General features: G+C 40.6%; 1 protein-coding gene across 2 annotated transcripts in view; it reads right to left on the bottom strand.

Moving 5' to 3' along the window:
• Nucleotides 1–18,902, bottom strand: part of tp73 (tumor protein p73) — a 47,488-nt gene that overhangs the window by 24,730 nt on the left and 3,856 nt on the right. The window contains exons 2-4 of one of the 2 annotated variants that reach the window (XM_010875682.4): nucleotides 8,521–8,616; nucleotides 6,244–6,388; nucleotides 286–537 (exon numbers count right to left, since the gene is read on the bottom strand). In XM_010875682.4, coding sequence (XP_010873984.2) covers nucleotides 286–537; nucleotides 6,244–6,388; nucleotides 8,521–8,616 — 493 coding nt within the window. Of the gene's footprint in view, nucleotides 1–285; nucleotides 538–1,258; nucleotides 1,589–6,243; nucleotides 6,389–8,520; nucleotides 8,617–18,902 lie in introns of those variants that run through there. The other variant, XM_010875683.4, reaches the window with a different exon arrangement.

Raw genomic sequence — 18,902 nt, 5'->3', positions numbered from 1 at the left:
GACAGCCTGCCCACAGAAAAAAGGAGCACGATAACCAGCATTGTTAGTTCTCACTTCATTTCAAGAGAGCATCTCAGAGAAGTCATAAAGAGACAAAGGAGAGAGAAAAGAGAGAGAGAAAGAGACAGAAGAGAGAGTGCGGGAGAGACAGAGAGATAGAGGGACTGGGACGACAGAAAGGAAAAGAAAGAGCTGGACAGAAAAAAACGTGCCACTCCGTAAGCTATGCGTCCATTTGTGCAGATGGGGGCATGTGTACATCTACAGTACAGGATCTTAACTCACCGTCCAGGTTGCGGACTTGGCTGTGCTGGACTGCTGGAAGGTGACTTCGAAGGAGTGTGGCCCGGGGTAGTCGGTATTGGACGGGATAGCTGGCGCTGGCGACAGGCCATCGAAGGTGCTGTTGGGCTGTGAATAGGGTGACGGCGTGGGCACCGCGGATGTGTTCTCCCCCGAGCTGTAGGGGCTGGTGGACGCAGCTCGCTGACTCCCCAGGCTGGCCTCCATGCTGCTGCTCAGCAGGTTGTACTGGGACTGCACAGAGGGAGGGAAGGAGGAGGAGAATGTTAAGGAAAAGGTAAGGCCAAACTCTGGAGACACACACAGGGATTTTTGGTTCATCAAGGGGTTCAGGTTACAAAACATCAGGAAGGGTTTTTTTTTAGGGCAGGGAGTGGAAGGGAGTAATGAGGTGTGGGTGCGTGTGTGTGTGAGAGAGAGAGAGAGTGTAGTCTTCCACCCTGTCTCCCCCAGGGGGGCTGGTGAGGTTGTAAAACACCAGTGTAATCTGTGATCTGCCTAATTGCCTGCCAGTCCCAGGGTGGCAGCTCTACTATCCACGTGGAGCAGGAGATGTGGAGTTCTTTGGCCAACCGAGAGAAACCTCTGATCACTGCTCTGCTACATGAGAGGAAAATCAAAAGGAAAGCAATCTTCTAATAGTCAGCGTACAGACTAACTTAATGATAATCAGAAAGCAAAAGGCTTCGATCATGACCAAGTGTACTCAAAGTCAGAAGCACAGTTGTGCAGAAACGCAACTGATCAAGGCGTGAATAGTCGTCAATATCGTTGCGCGATGAAGTGTGGAATACTTTGGAGAAATACATTTACAGAAATAAATACTGTTCCTTAAATGATCTGACCTCATAAGCTCTGGACAATGAACCCACAACAATTGCAACGAGCAGGGCAACAAAGTGGTATAACACACGGCAGTACACGCAGAGACAAAGAATCCAAGACCAAGATTTACCTTCTTTTTCACGTAGTACATCCTCCCGACCGGCTGCACTGACACACAGGTCAGACTCCTAGGTCAGAAAAAGTCTACAAAATAAAACCAGTAGGCAGAGGGAACTTAGCCTTAGGGCTGGGTGGAGGCGCGTGCATCGATTGGCACAACTCTCTCCCAAACACAGCAGCACCCTCTTGTCAAAGACCCAAGGACCCCAAAAGACTCTTTAACAGGCACGCTTTAAAACCCCACCGCTGGAGAGAATGATAGGACTGAGGGATAAAGAAAGAGACCCAAAAAAAACACCGGTGTTGTAATTACAGCATGCCTGGACTCAGACGACAACATCGGCACAAGTATGCACATGCCGGAGAACGCCTATGAGAAACCGCACGGCTAAGGTAATACTGACTGTCAGTCTGACACGTCCCAGAGGGAAAAGGGAAAACGTTTAAGAAAGTAAGAGTCTGGTTCAAAGGTCACAGGGAGTGGGATAGTGGCATGTCCATATAAGGACAGTATCAATACTGAGTTGAATTCACGAATGATGTGTGAGGTTTGTTGACATCAAGCTGTGGGAAATGATTTCCAAAAGTGTTTAAAGTACCACATGTCAATTATAAAAGACAGTGAAAAATGTTAAACAAGCAAAAAAAACATCACGTAGGGCTTCCACAGTATGAATGTAATGAACAAGTTTGGACCTCCAACTTAATTTTTTATGATGAAGAAAATATGCTTCTTCAAAATGGAGATTGTTCATTCCCTAATAGTCATTATGCAGTAATTGCACTCTCTATCAGTCTATGTTTGAACCTTATGTACACAGGTGCCAGCAGAATTCAATGCACAGAGTTTGGAAAGTGGGGAAGAATACAGTCCATTCCGATCATGTTATTTGTCTACTTTGTTTGAAAGAAAGCCTTATAAGTCTACAAGTAAAGAAACCCTATATGAATTAATGTGCATGAAGGCATTATATATTGTAGTAGACAAAGATTATTCCAACAATTTTGAATTCAACGTTTTTTATTGGGACTACTTTGAAAACAGGTCTTCATTTCAGAATCAATGTTCTTAAAGGGGGTTTCCATTAAGGTGTGAGAAGCCAAGCTGTCAACCACACCTATGTGCACAGGAAAACCCACTTCAACAATACACACAGGGTGAAAGTGTGTGCATTTGTGGGTGGTGGCACATTTGTGTTTTAAAAAGCACATTTCCAGTGAGCTATTGTTTCCAGTGAGTTCTACACTAACCATAGCATTTAATAAGACTTCATCAGTATTTGGATCAAATAAAAAACATAAAAAATGATAATGCAAGTCATCACACTTTCTGTTGCATTTTTTTTTTTTGGGAGGAGGGTAAGTGTGTTTAAAACTCATCATGAGGTCCTGTGTTGGAGGTCTGCCCTCTACTGGTGGAAATTGGAAGCGACACTAGAAAGGATATGTTTTGGGAAGTTTTGGGAAGCTGATCTAACTTCTGTACCTAGGGTCAAATTAAAGAAGCAGGCTTAGATTTTTGGCCACTGGTTGAAAAAAGTGGTTTACTACATCCTTTTTACCAATTTGAACTCCAAATATTCAGAATCACCAGCTTTCAAATTTGGGATTTCTTTGCTAACTGAAGTAGTATGAAAATGATTACAATTACCAATTATGCACATATTAACAGCACAATACATATCCCGCCCAAAGAATTAGGATTAAAACAATATTTAGTTCATCGCAAATATCTCAGAGTGTATCTTTAACCCCAAAGCTCCAGTAATGGTCATGGGTAACGATTTCTTGGTAATTAATTGATTATTCTCTGTCTGTAAAATCACTCATACACACAAATAATTGTGTGCATTGAAATATGTCCCCTAAAAAAATTGTAAACATCAGTTTCAAAATAATATAATAATAAGACTGGAATTGTGACAACACAGTCGTTGATCATAGCAAACCACAACTTCCCAAACCTACTAAAGGAAACAGTGCGTACCTACTATATGTATATAAAGTTCAGAAAAAAAAAATATATATATACAGTACAATGAGACAGATGTTAAGATGCTTAAGTTAGCTTAATACTACAAATTAAGAAGAGGCAGATGACCTGTCATTGACCCCCAGACATCTTCCTCCACCTCTCACCAACCTACCTACTTGAATAACTGATATACATTAAGGATGGTTTGGAGTAACTCTGACATATCAGTATTAGATAACATACAGATTTCTAAAGACAACCAATGATACAATTCAACCAAAAATAATGCGTCCTGGAAAAGATGGTGTTATATATACTATTCACAGACACACATGCACACTATATACAGGGACGTGTACAAAAAATATGCCACATAATACATATATATATATATACATAATATATACATTGTGTATTATATATATATATTATTTTTAAAGTTCCCGCAACCTACCGTGGTGTAACCGGGGTCACTAAAGTACAACATTTTAGACATCCTGTAGAGAGTTTGGCGCGACCGTCAGGAGGATGGCGCTTTCCTGACCCAACTTCATAGAACTTGGTGGGGAGCAGTTAAGTAAGCCCAGGTCAGGTTGGGTCGTGATGGAGGACTGATGGATGAAGGTTAATTCGCATCTTTCAACCTGCTTCCACTGCCAGTCTTGTCTTGGCCCACTCCACTAGTCCTGCATCTAACAACAAATGGAAGACCTCCCATTTTTTTCTCTCATGACTATTCATTATCTTACAGGGCAGGTCCAGGCTTGCCTGGTTCTATTTCGGATTGTACCAATATTGTACATCAGAAGGCATGTTTGCAATTGGAAGACTCGTCTTTCTTTAATTGACACTAGATTCTTTAACTATTTCAGCATTGTTTGTTTTGCAAATGTTCAGTTAAAAACAATAGTCCATTAGTGCCTTCCTCATCGAACACAAAAAACTGTGGACCAAACACATTGAAAAATAAGTCTAAATAGTTTCGGAATACAGTTATAGCAGGTCCAGCGTGTACTATTTTACACCCACACAGAAACACACACACACACACACACAATCACACAGACACACACACACACACACACACACACAATCACACAGACACACAAACACAATCACATAGACACACACACTCACACACACAAAATCACACAGACACACTACAGATGGCAGAACAGCAGGTTGGATGTGTGTGTGGGGGGGGCTGGGGCTTTCTTGCTCCTCTGTAATTAAGTTGTTAACCTCCCCCCTAATCCTAGACCACTAACCACAGAGTCTTGAGGAGGGAAACGAGGAGGGAATCTCCACTAAGAGTGGGGGAAACCACTTCTCTCTAACTGGAAACAACCATGTAATGGAGAGTGTCTATTTGTACACAATGCCACAATGGTAAGATGATAAAAAGCATACATCTCATCTAAAGTCCAGCACATCCCAAACAACATATTGTCTCAGGTGTGAAAGACTGTAACTTCTTTACATTTTCCTTCAGTCTCTTGATGGCCTCTCTGACTAAAGCCCTTCTCGCTCAGGGACTCTTTTTGGATTTTTGAGGCGGGCATGTTGCAGGCAAATTCACATTAGTGCCATATTCTCTCCATGTCTTAATAATGGACTTTAATGTGCTCAGGATGTTCAGTGGCTTGGAAATGTACTTATGTCCTACCCCTGATTGGTGCTTTTGGAGAAACTCCTGATTATTTTTGTTTCTTCGTCTCCGTGTTGTAATTCTTGTCTGAATTGTACCAAACAACCGTGGGACCTTCCAAAGGCAGGTGTTTTAACCATGTGAAACACCATAAGGGATGCACCCCAGCTCAATCAAGTGCATAAAATAGCAAAGGATGTGAATACTTATGTAATCAATTATTTTCCTGTTAATATTTGTAATTCATGTACAACAATTTGCAGAGTTTATGTTTGACTTTGATCTGTGGAAAGAAGAACGAACATCTGGAAAAGTCCAAGATGGATGAATACTTTCAAAAGTCACGGACCAAACACAGTTTAAAGTATGGCCTAATTGGTTGTGTTATAATACCTACATTATAATCCCTTTTGGTTAACGTTAGGCCTATTCCACCTATTACTGGAGGAGATGTTGTGATGTCAAACCAATCTTAAAACCAGTGGAGCTATTTGGCAGTGACTTTAAAACAATATATGATTTTCTTTACCAATATGTGGGCAATATTTTGGTAAATACATAAATGCATTAATGACATACTCAGGCCTTCATTTCACATTGTACATTTCAAGCTATACTGGGTCTTATAACACCATTATCAAACTACTATAAAATGATTTATTTGGTTAATTTGCCCATCAATGGCAGATAAGCTGTGTGCTCCAAGATGCTATTATGCAAATACTATTGAAGTGCACCGTTATTTGTCTGTTATTCACCTGCACGATTCTTGCCCTTCATTAATCTTTCTCATCAACTACCTGTTTTCCCCACAGTAGTGCTTCTCACTGGACCTTACATTTGTTTCATCATCGTCTGTAAACCCTACACTCTTTTGTGTGTGAAACATCCAGGGCTACTGTTTCTGAAATGCTGGAACTGGCACACTTGAAACCACTGGTCACACCACACCCAAAGTCCTTTGTCTAGGTCAATCGATTGGCCTCTTACATTCACTCAAACAATATGTAAATGTTTAATTGAATGTAAGAAGGGGCAACCTGTCTTGCTATATAAAGCCTGTCTGCCTCCTTTATATAGTAAGCCACTGCCACCTGACTTACTGTCTGTAGGACCAATCTTGAACTGGGTGGTGTACTCAGTGGCTTCAGAGTGTAAAAGTCACATTAAAGGTTCATAATAAAATCCTAATTTGACTTTACCACACCAAAGTGAGCACATTCAGAATGGAACACTTTATTTCAAACCTGAAACTTAAACGCCTGTAGCATGACTTCCAACCCATTTTTTAGAATTAGTACTAAGCCTGTAAAGTGTATTGAATTCAGTTGGAACTATTAAACTTTAGTTCAACCAGACTTTCTCCTCCTACCATGACATTGTCGTTCATGTCCCTCATGTGGTAGACGTCCATGCAGACCTCTGAAGCATGGTTCCCCGGGGCGCTGGTGGAGGGGTCTGTCCGTTCCCCGGAGTGATCCCCCTGGGGGAGCTCAAAGTAGGTGGTGTCCGGTTCTCTGTGGGGGGGGGTCAACAGAGACACATTCTGAACAAGCACTCCTCAGTAAGATCCAAAACCCACATACTATCATGACCTACAGCAGGACTGCCAAACCCTGTTCCTGGAGATCTACCATCCTGTAGATTTTCTTTCCAACCCTAATTTAACATACCTGATTGTAATAATTAGCTGGAGATCAAGCTACATCAGGTTACTGGCAAATGGGATTGGAGAGAAAACCTACAGGATAGTAGATCTCTAGGAACAGGTTTGAGCAGCCCCGGCTCACAGTATGAGTGTATGGACCAAAATCAAATAAAGAGAATGGACATTATTTAATGAAATACTGATATGGCAATCATACTCTATGTTTTAAAAATCACTGGAGTGTATGAAACCAACACTCATACTACACACCGTGAAGCATTTTAGCATCAGCCCAGCGTTAATGTCACAGTGACACAGTATGTTTTTCTAGCAAGCTAGTTGACCAACGGCTCTGTGGAAGGCCAGATTTAACATTTAATACAAATATTTGTTTTCTAATCTAGCTCTGGATTCCTAATTTCTGTTGGAAATACAGTACATATAAATATTTTTGTATTTCTATAGTGTATAGAAATTGACTTTTGAATAATGTTTGTTTATTTTGTTGCTATAGTCACTGGCAGTTGTCACCCGGTGTGTGAAGGCACTCAGCTTGACTTGAAGGAAAATACTTGTATTCTGCAGGTAGGCTCACAAGGCCATACTTCCAAATCTCCTCATGCCCCCTTAAAGGTCTGGAATCTATTGCACTTCAAAAAGTGTTTGAATTGTGCAGGCTCCTAGCGCTAACAATTTTATTGGAATTTCCATTAAAAAGAAAACGAACTTGTAGGTTTGGTCAGAGCCGTAGCTGAAATGGGTAAAAGTGGATATGATTCACAGGGCCCATGGCTTGGGGGTGCCTACTGATCGTAATAATATCAATGTCATCCATAAGTGAGGAGGCCCAGGTATCTTTTCATGGTGCCCAGGATTCCTGATAACGGCCCAGAGTGTGGTTAATGCGGTTCAAAACTGTTTACGTTTCCAGAATAAAACACAATCCAGAGAGTTGTTTGTTCCATATGCTAGTTTGCAAACTTGCTTTCAATTAAAGAAAATATGGAGGGTAATGAAAGCGCAATTTTGGGAGAATTGTGCTGTATTAACAAACATCTGTCAATGAAGCCATTGTAACTCCTTGGCTTAAACACTGAATAAAAGAGATGTTTTGGCGTGTCTACATACTATTGAAAATAGTACTGGCATGGGTACTAGCATACTCCACAGTCTGGCGAACCAGCGGTCTTCTGAAAACACTGACCCATGAAGCATCTTACCATTGCCCAGCTACACTATGGTAAAACTTTATAATTTACCAAGAGTGGCCCACAGTCTGTGATGTATTAAAAATGAACACTAAGTAATCAATGAAAATGTATTTTTATCGAGGATCGTGTTTGTGTTCCTGAAGAAAGCTCTGCTGCTTATGTGAGTCCAGATGATGGAAGACGAGGCAATTGCAGAAAGGTGAATAATTTTTTTTGTGACTAAAATCTTTTGCTGCTGACGGTTGCTCCAGCTGCCCTGTAAAATGGGTTGGCAGTTGATGAGACATCATTGTGGAACACCAGTTCTTTAGCAAGCAGGAGTGACGTTAGCTACCACTGGTGACATCCCCGCAGACATCTTTGAATACCCGAAGTCAAGCAACTCAACCTCAGTAAGCTGGCTAGACACAACAGTACACAACAGTGTGCTTTATCTCTGGGAGCCATGATCAGATTTAGTGAGCACTCTTTAAAGCTCCCCCTAAGCAGGACACTTGACTGGGCTGACGCGGTGTGAGCCGTTACTCATTTAAAACGGGGTTCCACCGCTTTTATCCAATTGGTTTCAACTTGATTTCGGTCTGAAAGGTTACCCAGCAGGCAACTCTACAAATCTCTGCTGACTGTCTGAAAAAGCCTGTATTTCACAATGCACAGCATTTGAAAGAAATCTAATCAGTATTGATAATGCAGTAAACTTAAATAAAGACTGTAGTATGGGTCAAGAGAGAACAAGGAAATTACATCTCTGGTCCAATCACTTTCTGTCTGTGTCTGTGTGTACACTTACAAGGTGTTCCACAGATGCTCAAAGTTGCTCCCCTCGTCAGCAGCAGTGGGCTGGGACATTTTGGTAGGGGGGTAATCCACCAAAGGGTAGAACGCTCTGTAGGGGTCAAAGGTGAATTAGAGTTACTGATAAAGTATCAGAATAGGGAGATATTAACATGAAACGTAACTATTCACACTTATACAAAATGAAAGGCTCTTTAGGCTAGTAGTTTTTTAAATATTCATATATAAACATTGAAGCGTAGGCTAGCATAACCACGGTTGGAAACCATTGGGCTAGCAAATGTGTTAATGTTTACATACATTAACATATACAGAACTCCCACAAAACCAGCTGACATGATTAACAATTTGGCACCACATGTTAGCCTCTTTCAATCAAACAAACATTACAACTAAACTCTTGAAATGAGACGGGAGAAGCATAAAGGTAGAGGTTATTTTACTGATGGCTCAAACACGCGCACACACACAGACACACATCTCATGGTGCTGCTGTTTCCAGGTGTGATCACAGCGGGTATGAGCCCAGCAGACTGGCACAGGGGTGTCGGGACTTGACATGCCCGGGCCTGCCTGCTGCTCCTCACCTCAGCCCAGAGGGAGCCATGCACCACGTGGCATCATTGGTGGCATCCTCCTTCCCCTTCCCCTTCCCCCTCACAAGGATGAGGGCCCCACCCCCGTCCCCATAAGATGAACTGGTACCAATCAAGGGGAAATATTGAGCTCTCTGAGCAAGCCTTCTCAGCTTTGAAACCTGTATATGCCTGAGGAGCGGATACTGACACATGCATGACTAATACATGCATAACTGACACATGTAAGATTAATACAAGCATAACTGACACATGTAAGATTAATACATGCATAACTGACACATGTATGATTAATACATGCATAACTGACACATGTATGATTAATACATGCATAACTGACACATGCATGACTAATACATGCATAACTGACACATGTATGATTAATACATGCATAACTGACACATGTATGATTAATACATGCATAACTGACACATGTATGATTAATACATGCATAACTGACACATGTATGATGAATACATGCATAACTGACACATGTATGATTAATACATGCATAACTGACACATGTATGATTAATACATGCATAACTGACACTTGTATGATTAATACATTCATAATTGACACATGTATGATGAATACATGCATAACTGACACATGTATGATTAATACATGCATAACTGAAACATGTATGATTAATACATGCATAACTGACACTTGTATGATTAGTACATTCATAATTGACACATGTATGATGAATACATGCATGACTGACACATGTATGACTGGTGGCCTAGATTACAACAACTATGTTTGTTTTTCGTTCTGCACTTAATTATCGAGATCAGACAATATCTCGGGCCTTGGTTGTTTGAATGACAACTCCCTCTTGTGGCACTCAGGCAGACATAAACCATGTCAACAAAGACCGCAATGGACCTGTGATCATACACAATGTAAAGGAACATACTAAAACACAGGTTGGTATGCAGATGGTAGTCATTTAGCTGAAACCCAGATTTAACAAACAACATCCCTCCCTTAAAAGAAACACTGATCAAATCAACATATTGACAAAATCCTTATGTTAGATGTGTACAAGCTACACCATGTCCTTTTTATCTTGTTTCTGAATTCCTGTTTCTGGAGGAAAACATTTGTTTATAACTATAGCCCAAATGAGAGACTAGAAAATATTATTGATTATTAATTGAGAATATCTTATTAGAAAACTGTCATGTTTACCATTGTTGAAATTAACCTAGTAAAAAATACTGAAACCCACAGCACAGAGAAATTTTACATTTACTTAATTCAAGCGAAAGTGATGCTAAAAATATTACCGCAAAATGTTTGATATTGTTTCCAACACAACTCATTCTTCCGTCGCCATATGTTACTATATCTAAGCCCCTACTAGTGCGCAACAAAAAGCGTCATATCTCCTTAGCAACACCATTATCGACTGAAAATAAAAACTGTGGCAAAGGTTCGTGGGTTTAGGGCTTGAAAACAGGCAGCGCTCAAATTAGAAAAGTAACCCCTCTTGGAATCAAGTTCATTGACGCGCGTCGATAATACTGCATTCGGACAGCATTAGGCATACAGCAATTAATAACCACGCAAAAAAAGCATGTTTGGGCATGATACAAATAACTAGTCTTATTACAAAAACATTAACAAGTGAAAATGATCTGGCGGTGGCTAACATCCACAGAGTCTGCAGTGGGTAATCACTAAATACACACGCACGCGCTATAGACATTTTGGTATTCGCACGCACACAGAGCAGGTAGACATAACGATTAATTTCAACGTAGAAGCTTGAAACTTATTTTGAAGCAGCTGCTTGCTTAAATTAGGTTCCCGCTATTCCCGTGGTATCTGCCGCCTTGAGAACAGTGCAGAATTGCACTTGGAGTAATTGAGCAATGGCAGGGGATTTAACATAAAGAATAAGATTTCCACCAGGACCAGGTGCAGGTAACTGGTATTTCACTTACAGTACACAAAAAGTTCCATGCATTTAGCTACTGGGCCTAATGATTTGTTAATATAATTGAAAATTATATATTATATAAAAATGATAATAATTATTTTATAGTTTCATATGTCATGATAACGACACAAGATGAATGGATGTCTGGTCAATAGAAATAGAAGGATACAATAAAAATGGTATATCACATGTTGTTATATGCAAATTAATAAATAACCATTACTGTAACCATTACACGCCTTTTAATGAAATAGCCTAACATTTACGGATACACAGTTTTCAATTCACCTGTTCCACGCCCAAATTAGAAACACCAGGCAGCACCCATGACAACCACCATACAATATCATTCCACCTGGTTCATTCACCTTCTGTAATCTATACTAATATCAGTATTTTTGGAGAAACTGGAAATGCCAGTCGTCTCATTTGTATTTTTCAAACCTAAATCAGGTGTCCTGACATGATTTTTATATACGTGAAATATATAGTATATTTTTTTATTTGTATTTAAAAGGGACGTGAAAACGACATTTAAAAAGCCTTTCGGAAAAACAGATTACACGTTATCATTATGATTAGGCTGTACTGATTATGATTATTCGTTTCCAATTGGTATTAGTTGTCTATTATTATTATTACACTCGTGGAAATCATAATCAAGATAGAAAACTTTCGTAACGTAGGCCTATTATTTTCCCAGAGTGTTCTTAATCAACATCACACTTAAATGGCAACATTTATTTTCTCAAATGTAATATTTTGTTATCAGACGTATTGTGTACTCTGACCACCGTACCATATTTTGAGTGCATTATAGATTATTTTATTGACGAGGAGGGTTCACTGAAAAATGACAGGATATGTTTGTGTTTTTCTGTTGTTGTAAATGTTTGTAAATAAAATTGACTTGTAGACTACGTTAGAGTTAACTACTCTTAATTATAATAATTGCCAGCTAATGCCAGAATATTAGCGACTGCTGAATATAATATTTTAGACACCAATCACCCCAATTTACTTTTGAATACTATTATTCACAAACACATTAACATCTAGTTCGTCTTCTTAAAGTGTGGATTTGCAACTACGTTCTATAGGCTTTTAACAGAAGGGACTACTTTCAAGCTTATAATGTACAAAAACAACAACACTTACCAAACAAAAATTGCTTGATCCAGTTCGACTACGTCCCAGAAATAATGTGGAGTTACACAGCTTATTATCCTTTTTATAACTTGTCTCATTTCTGTTACCTTCAAAAATCAAGGCATCAATCCAAACCCACACATCATCGAGTCTTTTTTCTCCTAGAAATGGCTGAACTCCAACCAAGAAGAAAATCATTAGATGATAAAGCAAAGAAACTTTTCGTATTCCCAGCTAATCTAGGGAAAGTGTCATGGACTTCTTCCGGCAGATTGTGTTGAGATTTAGAGTAGGGTGGGATTCGGGTGACAGGAGGAGGCGTTAGCCGCGGTTTGGGAGCATACAAGCGGGAAAAAATGTTCTAACTCACTAGGGGGCACATGGAGGCAACTGGAAGATTAGGCATTAGGAAAATAGTTATAACAATAAGTTTATTCAGCAAAAAGGGCACTTGGTTGATTTTTAGCATTGCATATATCTAAGGACTACCACATTTTAAACGTCGGTCGTATGGATGACACTTAGACTATCCTAAAATAGGCCAGATATTATTGCAGCAGATCACTATCACATGTTACATTTATAAGAGAAAAATGATCAAGATAGCCTATACTGTCTGCAGATATATTTCACGTGATAATTAAATAATTATTTTGCTGGTTGGATGGTGCGTTTGTTCAGACTGTGTTAAAGTGCGTTTGATTGTATGCGCCAACCAACCCGGTGACAGGATTTGAGCTCATCCAGCTAAATTGCTCCGTGATCAGAAGTCATTCAAAATGACCTCTCAGGTTTGTTCTTTCTGAGTTCCAATTGCGTTGTTTTATTACCCCTTGAGCACTCAACCTGCCAGGCCATTTTCCATCAAAGATATCCCTGTAAAAACGAGCTTATTTAACCAGAAATGTCACATGGAGATCTCTTTCAGTTCAGCCATGGCATACAAGGGGCGACTGGTCATTAGGGGCAGGTGGGGCACAGCCCCACAAAATTATGTTATTTTTATTTCTTGAAGATTAAGTTATTTTTTATTTATCTATGAATATAGCATCTTCCTAAATTGCATATCATTTGTGTTAGGATTTTAGGATGTTCATTGGTCCCTACCTTGTTGCTTCAGACTGAGTTCTGCTGATTCGATTTCACAGTAGTAGGCCATATGCTAAGCGTGAATGTGGGGCTAGCCCCCCTCACAATGCAATGTACATTGTACGTGTGAAATATATTAATACGCATGCTCAGAATGTTAGTGTGATCAATGTAGATCACACAAATTTGATGCCAAGTGGGGCTGACAGCCGGTAGCCCCACTACAGCATAATTTCGTATTTCAGATCTGATTGGCTGTTTTCTCTGGCGTTCCAAAACATGTTGCGGCACTTGCTGAGGCAACACAGAGACGCATTCCAAGGCCACCCACTGTACAATGGAACTTTAAAAGTAGAACTTTCAATGCAGTTTGGGAAAACCGCACTTTGCTGCTCCTGTGGATGGAGGACATACGGACACAACCAGGATGGGATGAGGCCACCATAACTGAGGCATACGGCCTGTCATTAAAATAACAGGGCCAAGCCTTTCTGCAGCTGCTGGAATTTTTTTTCTTCCTTATGCCAGAAGTTGATGTTTTATACAACACTCTGCAAAAACGGAGCATCAATGCATCTGGGATAAGCAGTGCGTTCACCCGTTTCAAGGAGAATGTCCAGAATATGCGGAAGCATACTGATGACTGGGCTGCCACCGTTTCACGATGGAACAGACAAGCCAGGCCGACGAGTAACCAACACAGCACCAGTGATGAAGGAGGCATGCGACACAGTCATCTCCCAGGTGGAGCAGAGTTTTTAACAAAGTGACCACCTGATCACTGCCAAGCTGGTTGACAGCTCACTCTTCCCACAATTTGTCCTGTCATTCCCTACATCTGAGCATGACTGCAAGTGAAACTATGGCCTCTAGGAAAAGGGGAAAAGTTGAAGTCTGAGCTGACCACTCTGTACCGCCAACCCACTGGTAAGACGGCCCTGTCTCTGTTAAGATCCATCCATGAGAACAACCTAGAGGAGGCTTTTGCTGAGACCGTCACTTTGCTGAAAATTATCATAACAACACCTATGACGACATCCGTGTCAGAGAGGAACTTTTCCACCTTGAAGAGGGTGAAAAACCTTCACTTGCAATACCATGGGACAGCCGCGACTCAACGCATTGACTATGTTGTCCATCGAAAGCCAGCTGATTCAGCAGCTACATTACTTCATTCCCAAAGCAATCGAAAAGTTTGCCCAGAGGAAGAACTGCCATGCCACCTTTCTCTTCAAGTGAGCCCTCAGCCTTGGTGAGTGAAAGCATATTTTATCATCCTGCCTTTGTGGTGCTGGTCCGTGCATTGGTCATATTTTTGTGCTAGATCAATTGATATACAGTGGGGAGAACAAGTATTTGATACACTTATGATTTTGCAGGTTTTCCTACTTACAAAGCATGTAGAGGTATGTAATTTTTATCCAACTGTGAGAGACAGAATCAAAAACAAAAATCCAGAAAATCACATTGTATGATTTTTAAATAAATATTTTGCATTTTATTGCATAAGTATTTGATCACTTACCAACCAGTAAGATTTCAGGCTCACAGACCTGTTAGTTTTTATTTAAGAAGCCCTCCTGTTCTCCACTCATTAACTGTACCTCTTTGATCTCGTTACCTGTATAAAAGACACCTGTCCACACACTCAATCAAGCAGACACCAACCTCTCCACAATGGCCAAGACCAGAGAGCTGTGTAAGGACATCAGGGATACAATTGTAGACCTGCACAAGGCTGGGATGGGCTACAGGACAATAGGCAAGCAGCTTGGTGAGAAGGCAACAACTGTTGGCCCAATTATTAGAAAATGGAAGAAGTTCAAGATGCCGGTCAATGTCCCTCGGTCTGGGGCTCCATGCAAGATCTCACCTCGTGGGGCATCAATGATCATGAAGAAGGTGAGGGATCAGCCCAGAACTACACGGCAGGACCTGGTCAATGACCTGAAGAGAGCTGGGACCACAGTCTCAAAGAAAACCATTAGTAACACACTACGCCATCATGGATTAAAATCCTGCAGCGCACGCAAGGTCCCCCTGTTCAAGCCAGCGGATGTCCAGGTCCGTCTGATGTTTGCCGATGACCATCTGGATGATCCAGAGGAGGAATGGGAGAAGGTCATGTGGTCTGATGAGACAAAAATAGAGCTTTTGGGTCTAAACTCCACTCGCCGTGTTTGGAGGAAAAAGAAGGATGAGTACAACCCCAAGAACACCATCCCAACCGTGAAGCATGGAGGTGGAAACATCATTCTTTGGGGATGCTTTTCTGCAAAAGGGACAGGATGACTGCACCGTATTGAGGGGAGGATGGATGGGGCCATGTATCGCAAGATCTTGGCCAACAACCTCCTTCCCTCAGTAAGAGCATTGAAGATGGGTCGTGGCTTGGTCTTCCAGCATGACAATGACCCGAAACACACAGCCAGGACAACTAAGGAGTGGCTCCGTAAGAAGCATCTTAAGGTCCTGGAGTGGCCTAGCCAGTCTCCAGACCTGAACCCAATAGAAAATCTTTGGAGGGAGCTGAAAGTCTGTATTGCCCTGCGACAGCCCCGAAACCTGAATGATCTGGAGAAGGTCTGTATGGAGGAGTGGGCCAAAATCCCTGCTGCAGTGTGTGCAATCCTGGTCAAGAACTACAGGAAACGTATGATCTCTGTAATTGCAAACAAGGGTTTCTGTACCAAATATTAAGTTCTGCTTTTCTGATGTATCAAATACTTATGTCATGCAATAAAATGCAAATTAATTACTTAAAAATCATACAATGTGATTTCCTGGATTTTTGTCACTCACAGTTGTCACTCACAGTTGAAAAGTACCTATGATAAAAATTACAGACTTCTACATGCTTTGTAAGTGGGAAAACCTGCAAAATCGGCAGTGTATCAAATACTTGTTCCCCCCACTGTAGATGGTGATGAGTGTCAGTGTGCCCATGCTTATCTATTAAGGTTGTTGTCATAGAATGGATCTGTATCCCTAAAAAGTTGTCTTTCCGCTTCGTTGTGGCCTTCAGTGGTGTTGAGCTCATTGCTGTTCGCGTATGGCCCTGTAGGCACATTGGTTCTGAGCTTGGTTGCATTCCTAATTTAGGTTTGTAAATGTGACAGTGGTAATTTTACACGTGTGTGAGAGAGAAGGAGAGCAATTACCCAAGAAGGTCTCTCTCTCTCTCTCTCTCTCTCCAGTATGTTTACTACAACACCTGGTAGAAGCAAGCCGCTCTGTCGTTAAAAGTGTTTTGTGGAGCAACGCTGTTTGTTAATGTGTTAAATAAACACATCAGTAGCAAGAGGCAGTTTTTTAAATTTAGTGGTATGTATCCTATATTTTGAAATGGTTTGTGCCCCACCAATTTCTTACATATAAAACGCCACTGGGCATACAAAGCAAAGGCACATACAGGATTGCCATACCATATGGTAGTCTAATTCACAAAAAGCTGCCCTCTCAGCCCTTGGTTTATCTTGAGAAGACAAATGAAAAACTTGCACTTGAAGGGTTGATGTGGTAAAGTTCAATGTGAACTGTAATCAGGTGTTTAATGTTGTGACTACATGCTTGCAAAAATGAATCAAAATGCTGACATTCATTGGAATGTGATAGAAAACAACACCAAAAAAATTTATACACACGGATGCTTGAACGTTTTTCAACCCTAGAGGGATGGTCATTGGTTTGTATAAAATATTAAAATAAATCCATAAAATCCTCAATTTGTAATGAAGACATTCCAAATAAAGGACACAAACAAAAACATATTATAACGTTTCATTGTTTATTTAACAAAGGTGGATTATTTACCAATTACTCAGAATTAATGTGAGTAAAAGTATGTGAACCACTCCACTCAATAGCTGGTACCTCCATTAGCAGTGAACCTGGAGAAAATGTCTCTGGTAGTCACTGATCAATCTCTGAAATCTTTTTAAAGGGATTCTTTCCCACTCCTTATAGAACCCAGGCAACTGAGTGAGGTTTGAGGGGTGTCTGGCATGTACTGTTGCTTTAGGTCCTACCATAAGGTCAGGACTGTTTTCGCCAAACATAGTGGTTTTGATTGTGACCCAATGGCTACATATTGGACTTATTTGTCCAGAGAATGGAGACTTTCAGGTTGTCCAGGTGGTCTCTGGCAAAGGTAAGACAGACAGTTTGGATCTTGTTTGACAGCAGACACTTCTTCCTAGCATCCATCCCACAAATGCCATTTCGATTCAGTGTTCTTCTTATTGTTTAGGCATGCACAGTAACCTGAGATGCAGCAAGAGAGGTCTGCAAATCTCCAGATGATATGTTTGGGTTGGCATTTACCTGATTTATTGTTTGTCTTGTAGCCTACCACTTGGGGATATTTTGGAAGGGCATCCACTTCTAGTCTGAGTTGCTGTCATGTTAAATGCTCTACATTTTTAAATGATTTGGTTGTATTGCCTTCCCCCTTTTATGCTCTCATTTCTCTCTGCCTGATGTCCTTTGAGATCTAATTTCTGCTTGGCATGGCGTGTTTTGCATTCACCTGTATGGGTAACAACAAACTGACCAGGTTTCTTGTCTCTGTTCATGAGATTCCCGCCCAAAATCTTTGATTGTTTCATTTGGTACAGAATTATTTACCAGCCTGATTCTACTTACTTGTTTGATTTAACCAATGCAACTTGAGGTCACTTATTTTTGAACCGGCACGCAATCCACTTTTGTTTTTCTTCTACACACACGATTTCCTCCAAACCAACATATGAATATGGTAAGATTTGTGTCAGATTTAAAAGACTGGTTCTGCAAAAAAAGTATAATTGCACAAGGTGTTCACATACTTTCAATCAGCACTGTACATATGAACGTCATTTTATCAGTTGTAAATGGAGGGAGAATAGATGTTGCAAAGCGAATAGGGCTAAGTACAAACCGCTTGCTCCCAAATACAAGCCTGTGGATTTCACACATGAATAAACCACATAAATTGTTACATGCTCCTCTCGCAAAATTCTTCAGATGCAATCAGTAAGTAAAACCTCAGTAATCAAATGATTGAAGTGAGAATTAAGTACATGCATTGACAGGTGTGGTGAAGAGTTCTGAGCCACACCACAATGTAAATTGAGATAAGGCTTGAGATGCCTCTGGCCCTGTGGGAGTGAGATTCGTTGAGAAATTGGATCCAGGTAGGATGAAAAATAAGCAAGACACTTTTAATAATTCAATGATCAATCTCTTTAGACTCACTGTATGCACACACTAGACTTATCACACACACTCACACATTATTATACTCCATAGATACACACACACACACACACATTGTTTGAGCAAGTATGCAAGCAAACACTTTTTGGTCTTCATAAGATAATATCACCTGAAGTAGAGAAGTAATACACAGCAAGTATGTAATCTGTATGTGACCCTTATTGTGCCAAAGAATGGATAGTAATGTTATTGTGTTAGGGATGTAACTCAGTTGTCTCGTACAAATGCTGTGGGCTGTGTATGAGACATCCCAGGGGGGCTATCACGAGTGCAACTAGTGGACAACTGAGTTATAACAAGTCAGCGGGCTATCACGAGTGTAACTAGTGGAAT

This window comes from Esox lucius, chromosome 12 (genome assembly GCF_011004845.1).
Source record: "Esox lucius isolate fEsoLuc1 chromosome 12, fEsoLuc1.pri, whole genome shotgun sequence".
Taxonomy (NCBI): Eukaryota; Metazoa; Chordata; class Actinopteri; order Esociformes; family Esocidae; genus Esox; species Esox lucius.
This window is presented reverse-complemented; position numbering and strand designations above follow the sequence as displayed.